The sequence below is a fragment of the Vanellus vanellus genome, assembly GCF_965231255.1.
Source record: "Vanellus vanellus genome assembly, chromosome: 15".
Taxonomy (NCBI): domain Eukaryota; kingdom Metazoa; phylum Chordata; class Aves; order Charadriiformes; family Charadriidae; genus Vanellus; species Vanellus vanellus.
In genome coordinates, this window is record NC_138920.1 from 18988445 (window position 1) to 19008507 (window position 20063).

At 36.9% G+C, this 20063-nt stretch overlaps 1 protein-coding gene across 1 annotated transcript; it reads left to right on the forward strand.

Moving 5' to 3' along the window:
• Window positions 1-105: 105 nt before the first annotated feature.
• CTCFL (CCCTC-binding factor like) lies at window positions 106-12112 on the forward strand (the record flags this gene model as incomplete). Its single annotated transcript, XM_082490934.1, is given in 13 exon segments — window positions 106-347; window positions 1752-1922; window positions 2404-2537; window positions 4486-4500; window positions 4504-4606; window positions 5917-6066; window positions 7824-7934; window positions 7937-7983; window positions 8627-8696; window positions 8699-8802; window positions 9600-9662; window positions 9664-9721; window positions 11958-12112. Coding segments are annotated over 12 exon segments (1149 nt in total). The 5' UTR covers window positions 106-347; window positions 1752-1783.
• Between the last annotated feature and the right edge of the window lie 7951 nt (window positions 12113-20063).

Here is a 20063-nt window from a genome sequence, read left to right on the forward strand (position 1 = left end):
AGTAGCTTGCATGTTGTTGATATCCCATTTTTTTTTGCCACTAGTGGCTACCTTTGATTAGGAAAGTTGTAAAACGTTTTCTTTTTAAAATACATTGACAGAGATAATGATGTCATTGTGTTTGAAAATAAGGTCCAGCAACTGACCCCATCTGAAGAGGGGGGAGGCAAGGAGCTTTTTTTGCTCTCTTGGGGAAACAAAGACCCAGAGCTGCAAAGCCAGTGATGATTTGTCAGACTCATGTGATGAAGGTAAAGAGCAGGAATATACAACTGCGTCAGAACAAACAGTTGTAAGAAATCCAAAGAATCTAAAATTTCAGATTTGTGCTCTGCATTGGAAAAAATGTAAAAAGTTAATAATCTATGTAGTTCATTTTTAGATAACATAAGTTAAATTAGATTTTGAAGGGAGGTTGAAATTTTATATTAAATATTAACAGTATTAATTGTTAAGTTTAGATTAGGTCAAATCTAACATTCTGTGGAAATTTGGAAGAAAGAATAATATCCTTCAGCCTTAAGTGATAAAAGATACTTTTTAGGCTGATGTCATCTGTGTTGTGTTCAGGATAGACATTTTGGATGGCATTTAGAAATTAACGGACTTTTGAACAGTATGTGGTATTTGAAACCTCCAGGGAGATTTCAAAGTTTAATATTTTATAAATGCCTTTGAATAAATCTAGTAATTTGCTTAATCTTCCTTAGTTCCCTCATTCAGCTTCAAAATGTGTTTATTCAGGGGTTTATGGATGAGCTTAGAGTGGTTCCAAGTTGCAGACTGAGGGTGATGGGCAAGTATCAGTGCCTATCAGCAATCTGTCTCCTAGAACCTAAATAAAAGAAACAGAAAACGGCTGATTTGACGTTTTAGGAATGTAAAAGTGTGTTGCAGAAGTTAAGGACTGACTTAGAAGGGAGTGGATGAGCAACTGTTTCCCTAGAAAATGTATGTGTTGTGTAAAATACATTTTGGTCTTAGTGTGAAAATCATTACAGAGAGTGCACTTGGGAGCTGAGGCAACTGTTCTGGAAAGGGTCTTCCAATATGACATATTTGCCATTTCGCAGTCTCAAATCTTCAAAATGGGAAGTGTTGCACGTTGACTATTTAACTGGTTAAGCTCAAAAGAAATTCATTACTATTGTGCCATGAACTTAGGGATGTTACATAATCCAGAAAGCATAAATTTATTCTATGACTTATTCAAGGAATTGATCTTTTTTTCCTCAAATTCAACTAATAATTTTAAAGAGGCATTTACATCATGATGTTTTTTACATACACTTTACAGATTCAGGACTACCAGAAAGCTGAGAAAAGCTTAACCTGTCATTTCCAAATCTTTGAACAAGCTTACTTAGTACTAATTATACAGTTGTCATCAAGAAGTGTGTTGCACAGGTTGTAAGTGGCTTGATGAACCACATCCTGATGATGCTATTGAGGGGAAGTTTCATCCTGTCTTGGAGGTGAGAGCTAGGCTAGGAGTTAGGTTTCTTGGGATTACGTTCTAAATTATATCACAAACATGTGGCACTACGTTTTGGGCAAATGACTTGAGTCTTAAATAGATTATTTCTGCCTGACACCTTGATTTTTTTGCAATGTATTTTGAAGTCCTTTTATGTAGAAGTATGAAGTAGTTTTATCCAAAGTAGAACTATGTTTAAACCAGTACTATTTTTTTTAAAAGTAAATCAGTACTTTGTAGATTGTACAATCTAAATGTGTCATTGTTCTCGCAGGAGAAAAAGCAGTTTTCAGCTGTGGTTTGTGCATGTTCACCTCACTCAGAATATCAAGTCTTAATCATCATGTGAAAACCCATTCTGATGACAAACGTCATGTGTGTCACCTCTGCCTTAAGGCTATTCGTACAGCTCCTCTCCTGCATAACCATGTGAATGTACATACAGGTATCTAATGTGTGAAAATACTTAATTTTACATATTGTCTGCAAATTTTAATTAACAAACAAATTAATTTGTCTTAGAGTTGTATTCTGTGATCATTTTGTGCTCAGAAGTTTTGGTAATTTCTTTTGGAGTTCCACACTAAAACGACATGGTCTCTAGTTAGTAACTCTCTGTGTATGTATCCATTTATTTTGTTAAATGCTTTTCTAAAAATTTTTGTCAACTGAATAATGACTTCCATTGTGTCTCATTCCTATGTGCATAATAGATTTTTTTTGTGCTGTTTTCATTTTGCTATATAACCATACGAAGCAAATTGATAAATTGTGTTTATAATAAACGTATGGTGTATATTTATTGTATATAAAAGTTCAGAATCTCAGAAAAGGTTCTATTAAAACTCATGCACATTGATTTAAGGCAGACAAATGTTACTGTTGTGTTGTTCAATAAAATTATAAAAAACAGTGTATTCTTACAGGGACCAGACCCTATAAGTGCAGTGACTGTGATATGGCATTTGTGACCTGTGGTGAGCTCTTACAACACAGGCATTACAAGCATACTTTAGAAAAACCTTTCAAGTGTTCAGTGTGTAAATATTCTAGTGTAGAAGTAATTAGTGTGTTACTGAATCTTTTGTGAGGGTTTGTAGGCTTTCACATACTAAAATTTTAATGTACTGTCAAGTTATAACGTTTTTGCACAGATTTTTAACCTTGAGAAGTTTCTGCTAAATTGGGACCTACCTGTGCATATATCATCCTGTCTATATCATCCTTGGTTATTGCCAGATTTTTATATGAGATCAACTCAACACATTACAGAGGTAGTTGCAGATGTCAAACTATAGTATTAATACTTGGCTTGCGATGTGGATGTATATATGAATTCTGAACTGGGAGGAATGGCCAAACTTGTGGTTGCTCTAATACTGCAATACTGTGTAAGAGGACTGTAGAGACCGTAAAGGTAGGGAGATCTGCTGGATGCCAGGAATTATTGGCCCACGTGTAATGCGATCGAAGCAAAGACCACCAGGCTCCGCTAACGGCCTTGGACCAACTAATGGGTTGAATTTGTCTGTGTTACCTCAGTATTACTTCAAGATAGCTGATTACTAAAACTTCTTGGTGACAACATTTCATTTGTATGCACATCTTTTCATCCCCATTGCACATCAAAAAAAGGAACAAGCAATCTGAATTCCTCGAATCCTTTGTCCATGTAGTGATTTTTATAAATGAGCTGCTTTAAATTAATATTTGTACAATTATTTAGCTTTTTAAAACTATTTACATTTTAAGGGCGTCTTCTTTTTTTATTATACTAAAATTGCTGTTAGACAATGTCTTTGTGTGAATTTGATCCTACAAAAGCATACTTGGTCCTCCTTTATACTTCATTCCACATACTGTAGGACAAGACTGGCTAATGTCTAAAATGCAGCTCTTGTATTGTGTTTATCCACTTAATGATGTTTGGTTTTTATACAGGATTGAAATTTTCTTAATCTAAAAATAAAAGTTAGAGACTGCGTAAGGGTTCACTTGGAAAAAACAGGGTTTCAGTCATGCACCTGTGATTGAATTGCAGTCACAGTCACCTGTGATTGAATCACTGTCACAGTTTAGTGGATATTCAGTACCTAATTTTTTATGTGTTGTGTCCAGATCTAAAGTTGTAAGCAAGCCTGAATTTTATTTCATGCATCTTATGTTATTATTTAGGTTTTTGATAGCTTGCATCTCTAAAAACCTTGTCAGTTTATATTGAAGTATAGTATTCTTTCCCTTGTTTTGATAAGGAAGTATTCAGTGGTCATTGCTGTTGCAGAACTCTCACTATATTGCTGTAAGCTTTACCTGAATTAGGAGAGCTGGAAGAGCCCCCTAGTAATACCAAACGTATGATTTGCCTTCTGTATAGCAAAGATTGGCAATCGTGTTTAATTTTATTTAAGTGAATAGTGATGTAGATTTGAATAGATCTAGCAGTGAATTCATTAAGTATGTTTATAAATGGGGGAATTGAACATGAGATAACTCCTAATTTTACCTTGCATACCTACAATATCTAGGTAGAATATTTCACAAGAACAATATAAAAAAGCAGAATGAATTAAACTTTTGCAATGAAAGTGCTTCATTGGGACTTGAAGGTGAATAAAGACTTTGCTTAATGAGTTTGGTCTCTCATTTATTTTCCTGAGTATTTTCAAAGAATTTTACATTTGGCATTTCCAAGTAGCCTGAAGGCAGTAGATATCCCCTTCAGCTGATTTAAAAATTCTAGCTTTTATGTTCTTATTATAAAATTTCTCCTTTTGTTTATGTTGAAACTGAACATGAAAGTAAGATCATCTGGGAAAAGAGTACAGAAATGTTACCTAAAGCTGCAGCAGGCTGATTGCACAGGAAAAAGGGGTTGGGGAAGAGGTCATTCTGGGATCCATGCAATATTTAAAATTGCAATAGATGTATTTTGTAAAATTGTGTATATTTTAATTGATTATGTCTCTAATGTAAATGTTACTGCAGAAGAATTCTTATTTTTATACTAGGCAAGCAAAATGAAATGACATATTCGCTCACATACAGGAGAGCATCCTTATGCCTGTGACCTTAGCAGTTATGCTAGCAAAGATGCATATAAACTGAAAAGGCACATGATAACTCATTCAGGTAGGACTCTGATGTAATGGTCAAGTCTATGTCCTTAGGCCCTTAACATTCATAGGGTTAGAGTGATCTGATTTCAAACTCTAATACTTTTTTCATTTGTGATTTTGAGTAAAAACGTGCCTGAAAAACATGTTTTCTTTAAATTTTCTGGATTTGGCTATTGGAAGTCTAGCTGTACAATGCTAGTAGTTACAGTCTTGCTGTTCTTTCTAAATGTTTTTTATATTAGAAAAATATTTTGTTTATGTGGTCTTGTTTTCTGTGGATCAAGCTGTCACTTCTCAATTAGATAATGTTATATGGAGATGTATCTGATGGGAGAGTTTAAAACGTCTGTTCAAAACACGGACATCCTTGTGGCCCCAAATTGCTAGTAACTAATTTGAGCAGCAAAGAAATAAATTGTTTCAACTTTGAAAACAATGTGTTCCAATCATGGCTCTGTAAGGTGCATGCTTTCTGAGGAGTAAGTTAGTATCTGTCATAGACATTAGGGTTTAACTTAGCGCAATTATGATATGGAATGTATGTTATGTAGTGTTTTAGTTTGAATCAGAGTGTGAGAGTGTGGTTTAAATCAAATGTTCCAAATATCCCCACTTATTGTGCTTTGGTTCATATCTTGAGGTGGTTTGGTGTAATTAAACTGAATTCTCTTTTAATGAGAGTCAACCAGAAGAGTCCAAGAGTGTTTTCCAGTACTAATAGGGACTTAGTCCACAGAACCAGCCTGAAGTTGGTTCAAAATCTGTGTGTATGTTGGGTCCTCAGCACTAGCTGTTTCTCTTTTATTAGACTGTGTCAATTGCCCGTGTTGATGTAATTTCTTATGATATTCACACCCGATGTGACTTTCTGGGGAACAAAAGGCAAGGAAATCATTCACCACTTTCTCTTCCACCATTATCAGTGGCTGGTGTCGAATCACTTTTATCATGATGTTGTGACAGCTGTTAACTTTCTCTCCTTGCACGTTTGAGGATAATTCTGCATTTTTGTACATTAAATATTCAAGACAGAATAGAAGATAATTAAAGTAATTCCTGATTAATAGCTCAGAATTATATTAATGGCTTTATGCTTCATGAGTGTGAGTTGGATATTCTGGAAGCCCAAGTTTTTGCATTGTAATAAGCTATGTAAACTTATGTAAACCTGTGCCTTTTATGCATTGTCAACTAATAGTAACATTTTGGTTGGGCTGGAGACTGTTGCTGTTAGAACATAGATGTCAAGATCTGTGGGAATTTTGCATTTGTGTCAAATAAGTAGAATTTCTAAGCATATGTTATTTTAATATGTATTTATAGGTGAAAAACCCTATGAATGTTATGTTTGCCAGGCCAAATTCACTCAAAGTGGTACAATGAACATCCATATATTACAGAAGCAGGGAGAAAACGTGCCAAAATACCAGTGTGCACATTGTAATACCTTTATTGCACAAAAAACTGACTTGGGTGAGTTTAAAGGAAAAAAATGAAAGATAGAGATAATTATAGGTGAAATCTCTAATTGTCACTGCTTACAATGACAGCAAATACGTTATATGTGGAAAACGTATTCATTGTTTTGCAGGTAAGTTCCTCCTGCAAGGAGATGTGGTGACACCTTGTGGTTGATTTAATTTGTTTAAAATGCAAAGTAGCAAATGTTTAGCTCTATTTTTGTTTGATACCTGCAGCATTGTGACCTTCTGTTGTTCAGTAAGAAGGTATCTCACAAAAATATAGGTCCAGGTTGTATTGAAAAGTTTTTTCTTAAAGCCACAGAAAATAATCAGATCTATATAAAGCCATCTCAGTTCTTGCACTCTGTTTTTCTCAGCTCTAGTTAAAATGTGGATATGCGTCAAGCTATATGAGAAGGTAAAATAGATTGAATGGTTTAGTGTGTATGGTCTTTTGCATATCCAAATAAGCTTTTACCTCTTAATCGAAAATTGTACTGTGTGTTTAGTTGCTGAGCGCATTGTCCTTGTAATTTAAAGAAGTAAAAGTAATTGCGTTAGTTAGTAAAATACAAGTTAAGTTTTGACTTCATCGTTCCAGCAGACAATGTTTCTACTATGCTTCAAATATTCAAAACTCTTAGAATTCTAAATTCTATTACATCAATACCAAAGATTATTTTAGGGCTACATAACACACATGAAACACTGAAGATGATACAGTAAACTCAAATATCTCTTAGCTAGTTTGGGTCTTTTCCCAGAATGCAAAGAACAAACCACTACATAAGTTCATTTTCATTCTATATGCAGGTAATTGAATTTTTTCCTTTGGCATGAATATCAAACAGTACTGATATACAGGTTGATACTGAAAATATAAATTAAAATTATAATTGTAACTGAAAATATGAATTAATTTTTTCCTTGTACAAACCAGAGTTCCTGAAATACAAGCCATCATGATATTCTGGGAATTTTATATACTAAATTTTTTAACTACTCTTGTTTGGAAAAGTACTTGCTTTAAGTACCAGTAAAGTTGTCCCTATCCATACATTTCATATGTAAATTCATCTTCTTTTCTAGAAAGAAAATGCTTTTGTACAGACAATAGTTTTATTAATAAATTAGTGTATTAGAAATACAGTGTATTTACTGTATTTGAGGCAATATAGCCGACCAATACCAACAAAACCTATATGGAATTTAAAGTTTCCAGAAATATATGAAAAAGCTATATTAAAAAAATATTTAGACATACAAAGATGCCTTTAGCATCTATTTTCAAATAAAGATCCCATTGAAGTCTTTGAGCCTATTTCAGTATTTGAAAGTAGAAGTGGAATTGTTATTTACATATATACAATTTATTTGTTCATGTATTTTTGCACTTTTAACACTGTAAATACTACTTTGAGTAGCATTTTCAAATGAATTTTTCTGTATAGATAAAAGCAGTTACCGGAATTTTTTAAAGTATTTTATTTTTTATTTGTTATTTCCATTAAAATCTGTAAGATTTAGGCTTATAACTGCTTAATTTCTCTGGAAGGTTACAACATCTTGCTGTGACTTTGGTTATCTTAAACTAATTTGAAAAATTGCCTATTTGGCAATTTTGCACAGAGAAAACAGAAGGTTCTTTTTTGTGTTTTTCTCTGCAACGTATGTGTTACTCAGGGCTATGCAGAGACTAACTCTTGTTTAAAATAGCGGAAATAAAAAATTTACCACTAAAATTAATTGCTTTTAATAACTGTTCAGGTGTCCACTTGCGAAATCTGCACTCCTACATGGCAGAGGCAATTAAATGCAGTTATTGTGAAGCTGCTTTTCATGAGCGCTATGCTCTTATTCAGCACAAGAAGACTCAGAAATGAAAAAAAGATTCAACTGTGATCAGTGCAGCTACGCCTGTAAGCAGGTATTTAAATTCACTGAAAAATTATTGCTTTTTCAATTGATGGTTTAGCAAGGTAGGGTTGGATTTGGGGTTATCTTTACCTTAGGAAGATAAAAAACTTTTGTCACTGCAATCTAACTGAAATAGTGTAGCTATATTTATTTGCAAGATAAATGGTTCATAAATAAACAGTAAAATTTAAATGCTGGAAAGTCTGAGGCCATCTTCTTGATAAATCTTTTGTACATGATCTGCTTAGAAGAATAAGAGCAATCACTTTCAGTGACATTGTGATGAGATCAAAAAATAGTATTTGCGCCTTAAATATGATTTTCAGCAGTGTCACAGAATAAATCATGTGAATTGAAAATTTTATTTTAAAGAATACATTTAGGATAGCATTACTTTGGCCTTGATATGTTGGAATTTACTATTGCTCCATTCTGATTATTTTCTCTGCTAACTTTAATAAGGTTAGGAGGAAAACCTCTGACCTTCTCCAAGTCAGTGGAGTGTATCCCAATGTGTTCTTCAGCATCTGCTTACAGTGGAGCATAATTAAGGAGTCTGTGCGACATCCTTTTGCTTTTCCGTGTGCCTGTGTGTTTCTTTGAACATGTATCACAGAGCTGGATAGTATTGTTACAGATATTTTCTGTTTCAGGAACAACGGTTAATTGTGCATAAACGAACCCATACTGGTGAGAAGCCCTTCACTTGCTTGTGCTGCAGCAAAACTTTCAACGAAAGCAGCTTCTCACTCTTCACTTCAGGAAGCACCATGATTCTAACATTAAGCCTACAGTTTATGAATGCCCTGAATGTGGTAAGGGCTATTCAGTCTGCATAAGATATTTCCCTTTAAGGAATCTCAGTGGAGTTCTCTTTAGCGAAGTATTGCAGATTATATTGTCACAAAGGACTGAGAGTAAAAAGCAGTGTACTGGCTGGCATGTTAACTTCTTAATGCTAAGCCAGCACAACCTATTTGTTTTCTTTCCCAAATCTTACATTGGGGGATTAATGAAGAACTTTATAGTATTTCCCTTTAGGTAGAAAATACCTGCGACATCCTATTTTAAAGGTTGGTACTGGTTTGTACAATCCAGTATTGAAGTTACTAATGTTTAATACAGTAGTCATCTTAAAAAAAAATAAAATGGCAGTGCGGAGGTATGAATTTTAAGACAAAATAAAGAACTTGAAAAGATAATTGAAGTGAAAGAGTGCTAGGACCAGGTCAGCAAGGAAAGTAAAAAAAAAAAAAAAAAAAAAAAGTTAAACCATATAACCATAAGCACTGAGAACATAGCTCTGGTTTTGGGTTAACTGTGCACACTTCTAAAATAAATGTAACCTTTTTTTCCACATACAGATTTTACGTGTGAAACTTTATTGCCTGACCAGGAACCAGAAAATGATAAATTTTATTTTATACCCAGCAAATGGCAATGTTCTTTAAAAGCAGATTCTGGGAAATCTTCAGGAGTTTTATGGAGGTTTTTAACTAAGTCAGCCTTTCACTTAGTCTTCCAAAATTCCAAATATGTCAGAACCATATATGTTTTGTGTGTGTGTTAAATTGTTTGCATACATTAATATTTGATTCATATATTTATGCTTCATTATGCTAACAGAAGAATATGCATAAGCATGCTGAAAATTGTGGATTGGTGAGAGCAAAAACTGCTACACCCAGAAAAAAAAAGCAAGAGCAAAAATAAAACCCATGAGAACCCAAAGTGTGCTAAGCAAGAATGTAATCAGTGAATAAGTTAGAATTTAATCATGTAAATTAGAGTCAAGAATAAAAGGCTACAGCAGTGAATCTCCCCTGCTGTTTAATTACTGTTTCACAATGAAGCTAATTTAAGTGCTAATAATGGAATAGTCTTCATTGTGTGTCAGAAATTCTTGTCATCTGAGTTGGGTCATTGCTCAAGCACCCATTCTGGGACCTCTATTCTCCTGCTCCTGCAAACATCTTCCTAAAGTCCCCGCTTAGCAATGCTTACAAACGCGTTTTTCTTTTCCCTTTACAAATTCCGATTGCCTTTATAAAGGAGGATGAAACACATCATTACTGAGTTGAGCCATAGTGAGTTTTCTTAAGAGCTCGTGATTTGTAATATACTGCTTTAATACAGACCAGATTGAAAACTTTTCAATTTCAGAACTCAGATTGCATGTTAATTGTGAAAGATCTAGCACATCTTAGTAAAGAAATTGTTCATCTTCTTTCTCTCATACTTTGGCCACATAGTGATCAAATAATAATAAAAATGCTACTCATTTAAATAGCTAGAGTCATTCTGTCACACTGCAGAGGTAATCAGGCCAGTTTATAGAGCTCTTGGTTCAGCATGTCTGTGCAACCAGAAACTCACTTGTGTTACTCGTGGATAGCTCTTGAGCACTGAGCATATATTCTGTAAACTTCAGTATAAACCAAAAGATGGTCCACAGTTTATCTCTTTCCTTCTCTCTCTCCTGCTTCCTCATCTTTTCTCATTAGGTTAAGATTCCCCGAAAGTGAGTAAGTTCAGGTTTTGGCAGACCAAAATGGTAGACTAACTGGTCAGTTGATATCTTGTCAGCGAGAACTCCGCAGCAATAAGTGAAGTGCCTTTTCTGTCTGGGTTATGTCAGTACATTCCTGATACAATCATTTGTTTTACCTTATTTGCAACTCTAAAAGCATATGGAGTAATTTTTTTTTTTTTATTCTCTCAAATAAACCTTAGCCTGTCACCACATATGTAGTAATATTCTAGCAGTTTCACCTTACAGTCTAAATTTGACCCAGAGGTCGTTTATGTGCATATCTGTTGAATTAGACACAGCACAACATACAATATTCATTTAGGTCAGGCCGTGGGCAGGAGCCCGGTATCCTCGTGCATCCTGCCTTCCCTTTGTCTGTTTGATCTAATCCTGAATCTTTGCATTGTTGCAGGGTGATAGCTGGTCATATGTTTCTGAGGTCACCTTCAGGGCCACCAGGGTCAAAAAAACAGTTTTGCCTGATCCTGTCATTTTTTGCCCCTCTGCTTCCTAGATACTGTTTGAAAGCCATAGTAGTTTCCTTGATAGGATTCTTCAGGTGATTTTTATGGAGTAAGAGACAAGAATGGAGATACTTCTAAGGCCTAAAACCTTGCATTTGGGTATATGAGATTATATCTGCACTGATTTGTGGCCAATGACACTGAGATAAAATTTGACATAGTGAGAAGAAGAAACATTGGATCTTTTCTGAATCTAATGAATATATATCAGCAGCTGAGTTTACATTAGCGTTGACACTTCTGTTTTCACTGATAAGGCAGTAATGGTATGGTTAGAAGTGTTACAGCTGCAGTGTTTATAGTTTTGCAATAACTCATTTTTGCTGTTTATTAATGTTTTGCTACATGCAAACAATTTATTTTCGGTATGTTGCAGATACCTTCATCTGGAAGCTTGATTTTCTAGAGCTAAAAGAATGTGGTTGTAGATGTGTTCATGCCAATACTCAGTCCATTAATTGACTCACATAAATATTAGAAATTTCTGTTCTGGTTCCAGAAGGTTTTTTTCCCAAAGTTGACATTTGCGAGTGTATATCACTGTCCACTTCTTGCACAACTTGCAGGGGCCTGTGGGATCCTGTATGTGGCTTTACAAAAGATTACTTGTGTGACTGGTGCTGTCAATGATGTGCTGTTACTAATAATTAAAAAAGCGTGTATATGAGAATTAAATTTCGGGTTAAATAGCACTTAGTTTTCCTCTGATAAGAATACCATGGGTACTACTCGCTAACATGGCTTGTAATGTAATATTCAACGTAAAATATATTCAGTCTCCAAATAAACTGTAAGATAAAAGATACAGTGTTGTTATATAATGGCAGTATTTTCTCCACTAAATTAATTTGCCTATTGGTTAAATTTATTGAAATATTTACTTGTCTTTCTGATTAATCACCACAATATTTAATTTTCTTTGCAAAGTTGACCTGCAGTCATTCCAAGATGTCTCCACTGTGGAAAATGAACATTGTGCCAGTGAGATTGCTCCTGGTTTAGATGGTATAGAAACAGCAACTCCGAGAGAACAGAAAACAGAAATTACTCATGTAATTATTCTCAACGTGATGGACAAATAATACACAAACAGGCTCTGGTCTTCCTTGTTTTCACTGGTTGTAACTGACTGTTTCAGTGTGTAACTATGTCCAGCTAGAAAGCTAGAAAAGAGGCTGGTTGAAAGCTGTTGAAGCCCTTCTGTGCTCCTTTTCCTCTTTTTCTACTGTGTAACATAAATAACATTGCCAAAGTGTGACAGTTACAGGGAACCTTTACCTGTTTTATTACAGATTATTAACAGAATGAAGAAAAAAAAAATAGCTATTTTCAGAGTACTTTATGAAAAAGTAGATAGGTTTGTTTCACCTTGCATTTCATTTTTCTTCCAGATGTACTCACAGAATTGCATTCTGATCTGAAGCAAATTTATTCCTCAGTAGCTCTATAGGATTGAGAGCTGCGTGAACTTCAGTCTATTTGTACTTTCCTGAGGTGAGCATGTAAAAGGCAATGATATTTTAATGCAAGGAACATTTAGTAAATCTCCTTTGTGCACACACATTCATTTCTAATAGAATTCACAATGCTGAAGTACATTTTTGTGCTAAAAACATGCAGGGTTTTATGCCGCATACTTCTAGTACTTGTTTAATGTTGTTAGCTCCATTCTCTTTTCCCAGTGTGTTTTAATAGGTATAATGTCATTATCTTTGGAAGAGTTCCTTTGGGTTTACACCAGCAAAGAGAATCATGGCAGAAGCAGATCCTTTACTTTTTGGCTTTTTGTTAGAATATTAAGTTCCTGCAAGTTTTGGGGTATGGTTTCACAGCTGGATCCTGCTGCCTGCCCTGTCTTTTTCCCCATGTCCTGGGCATAATTTTCTTTCTTCCCTCTTGCCAGCTCTAGCAACCATACTGCTGTAGGGTGAGTTGGATCAGCATGCAGATCTAATTAGAAACTAATCTTTTCTGTTGTCTTGGGTTTGGTCAAATCAATTAGCTGGACAGCCGTAGAGGTGCACAACCATTAGGGTTCACAAAAATGAAGAAGCAGCAGTGTGTACTGGTGTCAGAGAAGTGTGCAGGACCACTCCTTCCTGGGAATGCCTGACTTCCTGTCACCTTAAGTTGGCTATTTTTCAAGTGCAGGTGGAAGCTGTTTCCATGCCCTCTCCTTCCTCTTTAAATAGCCTTATTGCAAGTGTTTCCATGTGAGACTGTGATCAAACATTTAGCACTGGATCCAGAACACACGCATTACTTTGATTTTAATTAGGCCTTCAATAAAGCACCTTTGTATTATTTAGGAAAGTTCATGTTTATAGTATACTTAAGAATCAGAGAAATTTTAACTGTCAAATACCATTCTTTAACTTTTTTTAGATTATAAGAACTACTGGGTTTACTGCTTAATTAATACAGTTAGAGTAATTACAGTAAGTACTATTGATTTTTATGATTAGTTACAATGATCACAAATCCCATTTATGCACTGTTCCCTCAATTTTTTGTCATTTACAATTAATACTTGGAAGCCTGGTCATAAAACTCTTGAATACTTTAAAATATTCATCTTTAATACTTCTATTCTTATGTTATGTTTCATTATAAGTAAGCACTAGCATTGCTAACCAATTTTAGTAATATCAGGTCACGTAACAAATAAATAATTTTAATTAAAATGCCAAACCCTTATCCTAATTTCAAGATTAACATCTGTGTTTAACTTCATTATAAATATAATGCAGAACTCGGCCAGTATAAAATTGTTTAGCTTTGCATGTTGAGCAAGCTATGTTTGCTAGTTATGCTGATGTGGTCAGGGGACATAGATTCTGCTGTGTGCTGTGCATTCCAAACTAACTGCAGTTTGAGATCTAAATACTGGAAATTTTAACTTTTGTAACTCTGAAAAGTCCTTTTAAAATGAGAACTTAGGGTTTTTCCATTTAGTATATTGAATGAACAGCTTTATCTTATACTTGATAACATGTCTACAGGCCTGTTATACTAGGATAACTTTTTAAATTTGGCAACTGTTCTGCTGTTAATAAGGCCCAAACCAATGGCATGCTTAGGAGCTATAACTGTCATGCAATGTCTTGGGTATCTCCATGTACGTGGCTAGGAGATAAGGATGTCGCATAGATACTTGCAGTCTTAAAGGAGTAAACTATCCAATTTTAGAAGATATAAACCACGCTACAGTCGAGGGCCTCATCAAGACATTAATCAATCAGCTCACTCACATAGTGAACAGAAATTACTACTTTGGTAATAGAAACCTCATACAGTTTTGTAGCATGTGTTTTTAGCAATCGCTGAGAAGTCAGTGTATTTAAATGTATCAAAATTACTCATTGGCTTTGTCCTCCTTCTATTACAATGCTGTTATTTGAGTGTTTAATAAAGATTCATAATTACTGGTTTGTGTAGGTTTTCATAATGGTAACATTTATCCAGTTTTTGTAAGTTAATGATTTGTTCTGGCTGCCTTTTCAATAACAGGACTTAAGGATACCTTTGTCCCTGATGATTGCTTAAATAATATTGTTGACTCTATTCTTGTGCTGTTTCCATTTGTGTCATAAATTCTAAGCAACAGATTTCTTTGTTAAAATTCATTTGGGAAGTTGTATAAATTACTTGATCAATTTGCTGAATATATATTGTTCATTTGAATTGTTGTTAATAACAAAGCTGACTCATTTTGTGCCAACATCTGAAAATCAGACTACATAAAGTGGAATATGAATGTAATAATAAAAGATCTTGTTATCTCTGAACTTGAAAAATTATTATTTAAGTCGTTAGAAGGTAGAAATGTGTCCTTTTGAAAATCAAGAAAGAATGCTTTTACCTCTTCAGGAGCCATTCCTAGTTGTCTTGTGCTTTTGAACCGCAAACAGCGATTGTTCTTCATGATTAAGGATTTGCATCACTATGTCTTTCAGATGTTTATTTTACAAAGATAATTTAATGATATTATTAATATATTTTAGACGAGTGCATATGTATTAATACCATTTAAAAGAGTACATATTCTGAACAGATGCCAATTTTAAAATATTTTAATTTACTAATTATGGAGGAGCTGTTAAATATACAGGAACGATTCATGCCATGAAACAGATAATACTGAAGTATTCCATAGTATTCTCTAACAGTGTTCTCGGATAACTCAGTTATTTGGAAAAGATTTCTACCTAAGAGGAAGAATGCATTCTGAGTTTCCTCTGCAAGCAGAAATTGTCTATGCCTTAAATAGTTAATGTGTGAGGAAAAGTACAGTTTCTGCACAGGCAGATGTAACACATCATACCCAGTAGATAAAAGCAGAGAAAGAGTGAAAATATTACTTTGGATACATTTTTACTAATTAGGCTCCATAATATAACCTAAGACCTTGAAGCACAGTAACATTTTCATGTATCAATGAGAATTAATTGCCCTCTAAAACTTTGAAGACTTATTCCCCCAAAAAACCTAGAATCTTCCAAGGAAATGAAGAAAAGCAGCTGTTGTCAGCAGGAGTGGGGGCTGTGAACTGGAACGTGTTCTTGCATGATAGCGTTTAATTAAGCACTGTGCTGCGAGCTGGTGACCGATAGAGGTAATTAGAGCAGCTTCCTGTAGATGGCAGTACCCGTTCACCTCTATTTAAGCAAGCGGAACAAAAGATGCACGTCAAAAGTGCTTTGATTTTTTTGTCTTAGTTTTAACCTAGTAAGGTGTCTTGCTGGTGATCTTATACGTGTCAAGGCTATACAAAAAAGGCTCTTTGTAGCTTTTTTCCTTCGCAGGTTGATAAGCCCTAGTGTCGCTACAAAGCGTCGTCACCTCTGCAGGACAGAGGCCGGGGTGCGCGCAGCCGGCCGTCTGCTCCCGGGGCCCGGCAGCGCGGGGCGGGGGCGCCCTCCCTCTGCTGGCCTGGGCGCTGGCGCCGGCTCCGCCGCGGTCCGCGGCTGCCGTGCCGCCTCAGCCCTGCCCGGGCCTTCGCGGTGTTCCTCCTCTGCTCGGGCTGAGCTGAGGCGGCTCAGCAAAAGGCCGGGCGGGTGCCACCAGTGCAAGGGAGGTGTAGGCAGCGTGCACAAGGCGCGTTTTAAAATATGTTCTGTTGCTGGTAAATCATTTTAACATAGCATGTAAAATTATTGTTTATTGATGATTTAGTCTGTTTATCTAAGAAATCTTTAAAGAGGTTTTAAGGCCTTTAACAAGCAATAGATTTGTTAGCCAACTTTATGAAGTCCTTTAAGGTGAGGGGAAATGTGTGCAGAGACCATGAGAGGTGGTAAGACCCTTCATAACAGGGTGAGCTTCTTAAGTCCTGAAGATTTCATTTTTTTCCGAGTCAGGCTTTGACACAGCAGCGTGGATATGGTGCAGTCAGTGTGACTGCAATAGGTCTTTCCTCTGCATGCTGTGATGTAAGATTTTACCATGAGGTGATCTTTACTCATAGATTAAGCATCATTCTGGTACAGTAGATGAGGAAAATAGGGGGTTTCCATCTGATTTCCATTCTTTGTGAATGTTTCAAGAAATTTTCTTGAACTGCCAAATCTTAATTTCCTGCCATCCTCTTCTTCATATCCAAAATAACCTTTTTCCTATCCTTCAAACCTCTTTGTTGATTACTCAGTCTGGATTAGGGAAACATGTCTGCTGTCTGTTGGTACATCTACTGGAGGTCTTTGCCATGACTACTTTTTTGTTAGTTAAAATGAATTTGGTTATTTAACAGTCTCGCAAACGCACTGCAAATATAACTGACAAAAACTTAACAGATGGGAATTTAATGTTTGTTGTTGTTTTGAGAAAGCGTAAGCTGCCTCTCTCAACTGTAGTCATGTTGTCTCCATTGTACAGATGAGGAAGGTGATATGCAGAACCAAATTAATCTCTGATTTAATCCTTTTGCCTTCAGAAGCAATGAAGCCCACTGATGATACAGTATGCTGCTGCTTATTATCTCAGTGAACTAGAAATAGAAACCCAGGGTGTTGCAGCGTGTAATGACTAAGTTACACCAGCAGAAGGTGGCAAGCAAACAGGCAAGGACCTAATGACATTAAGGCAATGCTGTTAATCACTTCCAGAGACATTAAAATCAGAGTATTAAAACTGAAATAACATTTAGAACTTCTTAAAGGCCAGCACTTGAGATGGTATAAAGGCACTATGGCAGCATGGCTAACAACCATGGGTGTGAGTGGTGGTATAGCATCTCATAGGAAGGAAATGCAGAGAGTTTCATCTGGCCGTAATCAGGAAGGCTGATAAAGGTGATGCAGACTCCATAGTCTTCAGACTGTAATAAGTAATTTAGCAAAATAATTTTGCTTCAGCTAAAATGGATGTGTGCTCTCTATGGCTTCAGCTAAGATGGGTGTATGCTTGCTATGCATTTGGAAAAGGGATGGTGTTAGATAGGATATCAGCCAAAAGCAACAGTTGAAAGTACTGAACCATTGCAAAACAAAAGGTGGTGTAGTTAGCTAAGATAACCACAGAAGTGTAAAGAATGAAGGAGCCACAAGAAGGACATGGTGAAAAAGACTTTGAGCCCCCCTCCGACAACTATCAGGAAGACCCCTGAGAAAGCACAGTGCCTGCACCCCTAGAAGGGAGGGGGCATGTTTGGGGATGAGTTACATTCCAAGAACTCATTGATTATGTATTTGGGGGTGGGTCACATTCTGAAAACTCATTGATTATGCAAACTATGTTCCAAGAAGAAACATGAATAAGTATAAGGAATACGAAATAAAAACAAGCGTTTGTAAAGGAAAAAATGAGCCACAGGAGGAGAAATCCCCTGTGTAACTCCCAGCGCTGCAATAAATATTCTTTGCTCCACCAAATTTGCCCCAGACTAAAATTCAATACAGTGAGCGTTTCTCACAAGACCTTTCTTAAGTAGGAAAAGTAAAATATGTAATGTTTTCCTTTGACACAAGTAGCGGCCCCTTTTGCTGTCTTTCCCACTGAATGTAAGCTCACTCCATGCGGTCACTAATGGATGACTGAATTACGGACAACTGAATTTTATATGGCTCTAACGGTAACTTCCACTCACACTATTTAGTATCTGGGGTTTGTTTTGTTTAAGAAACTGAATGTGCATTTAAAAGCAATTTACATTAATACAGTATGCCTTCAGGCAAACATCATTCCCTGTTGTTCTTTTAAACAGCCCAGCTATTGTTTGAAGTTAGTCACTGAAACAGTTGGACTCCGTCTGGTGTTACGGGTGTGATCAGTATTTTTTCTTTCTCTCTCTCCCACTGCCCTTCAGTTGTTTTTCTTTTCCTCCAATGCTGTGCTGCTCTCTGTCTCTTTTTTCTTTCTCTGTCAGTCTGTCGTGTTCCCTGTGTCTTTTAATTCCTCCATCTCTGTCCTGCAGCCCATCACTATTTTTTCTCTCTTCCATCCCTTTCTTCTGCTCCCTGTCCTCATCTCTTTCCTTTTTTCCTGCCTCCCATCCCTTTTTCTCTTCTTGCTCCATGTCCCTATCCCACTCCCTATCCCCTCCACCCCTCTCGTTTTCTGTTGTTCTCGTTGCCTTTCACATTTCTCTGCCCTGTTCCCCCTTCAGTTTTTTTGTTCTCTGTCACTCTGTCCTGCTCCTTGTCACTGTGTTTCTCACTCCACCTTTGTCCTGCAGCCCAGTGCTGTTTTGTTCCTTCTCCATCTATCTCTCCTGCAGCCCATCCTCTGCTTATCCCCCTGTATCTCTGCCCTGCTGCCTGTCTCTTAGTTTTGCCTCTTTCACTTTGTCCTGCCTCCCTCTTCCTTTTTTCTCCCTCTGTATCACCTTGTCCCTGTCTTGCTCTGACAATGTGTCCTGCTCCTTGTCCTTCTTTTTCCCTATCATCCCCCATCCTTCTTCCTGTCTTTCTTTTTTCTTTCTATCCTTCTGCCCCAATGCTTCTTTCTCCATCTCTGTCCTACTCCCCACCCCTTGTTTCCTTTCACTGTCCCTCTGTCCTGCTTCCTGTCCCTGTTTTTTCTGTCTTTATTTCTGTTCTGCTACTTGTCCCGTCACTTCTTGCTATGCCTTGCTGTCCAGCCGGCTCTCCCTTTTTTCCTTCCTCTCTTCCTCTGTTCTGCTCCCTGACCCTTTTTTCTCTTCCTCTGTCTCTGTCCTCTAACCCACTGCTGTTTTTTTTTTCTTGGTCTCTTTGTACAGATCTTACTGTTTCTTTATTTTTCAATCCCTTTGTCCTGTTCCCTGACCTTTTTCTCTCGCTGGCTGTATATCCTGTGCCCTGTCACCATCCTTGTCCTTCCTTTCTTCCTCTCATTTCCCCCCTGTGTGAGCCCAAACAGGCAGGGCACAGGAACAGCCACAAAACCACAGATGAAATGCAAAGAATAAATTTATTTTTGTTACCTCGCCAATTAGGGGATCCCCAAAGAGGCAGAGGCAGAGGTACACAGGCAGGAACGCAGGCACTGCAGAGCTTGGCCCTTGCTAGGGAGTTACCAAACCTGCTGGGTTTCACCTGTGTATTGGGATTTATGCTGGCAGAGTTTTCCACTGCGCTTTGATCTTTCCCACGGTGGGGCAAGAATCCCACATGTTGGACAGGTGCCCCGGAGACTGTCACAGGCCTGCGGTATCTAAACACAGGTGTTCCACTTATCAAGCACACAAGACTAAACAACAATTGGTGTGATAGATGTGTGTTTAACAGCTCGGCTGCAAGTCATTTGAGCGTGTTTACAATCTCCCTCCCTGATCTCCCCTTATTTCCCCCCTCCCACCTCTCTCTCCCGCGGTGCTGCTCACCCGCCCTGCATCTCCTTGCTCTGTCTCTTTGCGGGGCTCCTCGTCCCTGTTTTTTCCTGATTTCTCTACCCCTCTGAACTTTTCTTTCAACTGGTCTTTCTCTTTCTGCTCCTCGGTCTTCTACCTTGTTTTATTTTTCTCTTTCCTGCTCGCTCTCCCGCTCCCCATCACCGTATTAAGAACGGGCGGGGCGGAGGCCGGAGTGGGGGGCCGGGCCGGGCCAGGCCAGGCGA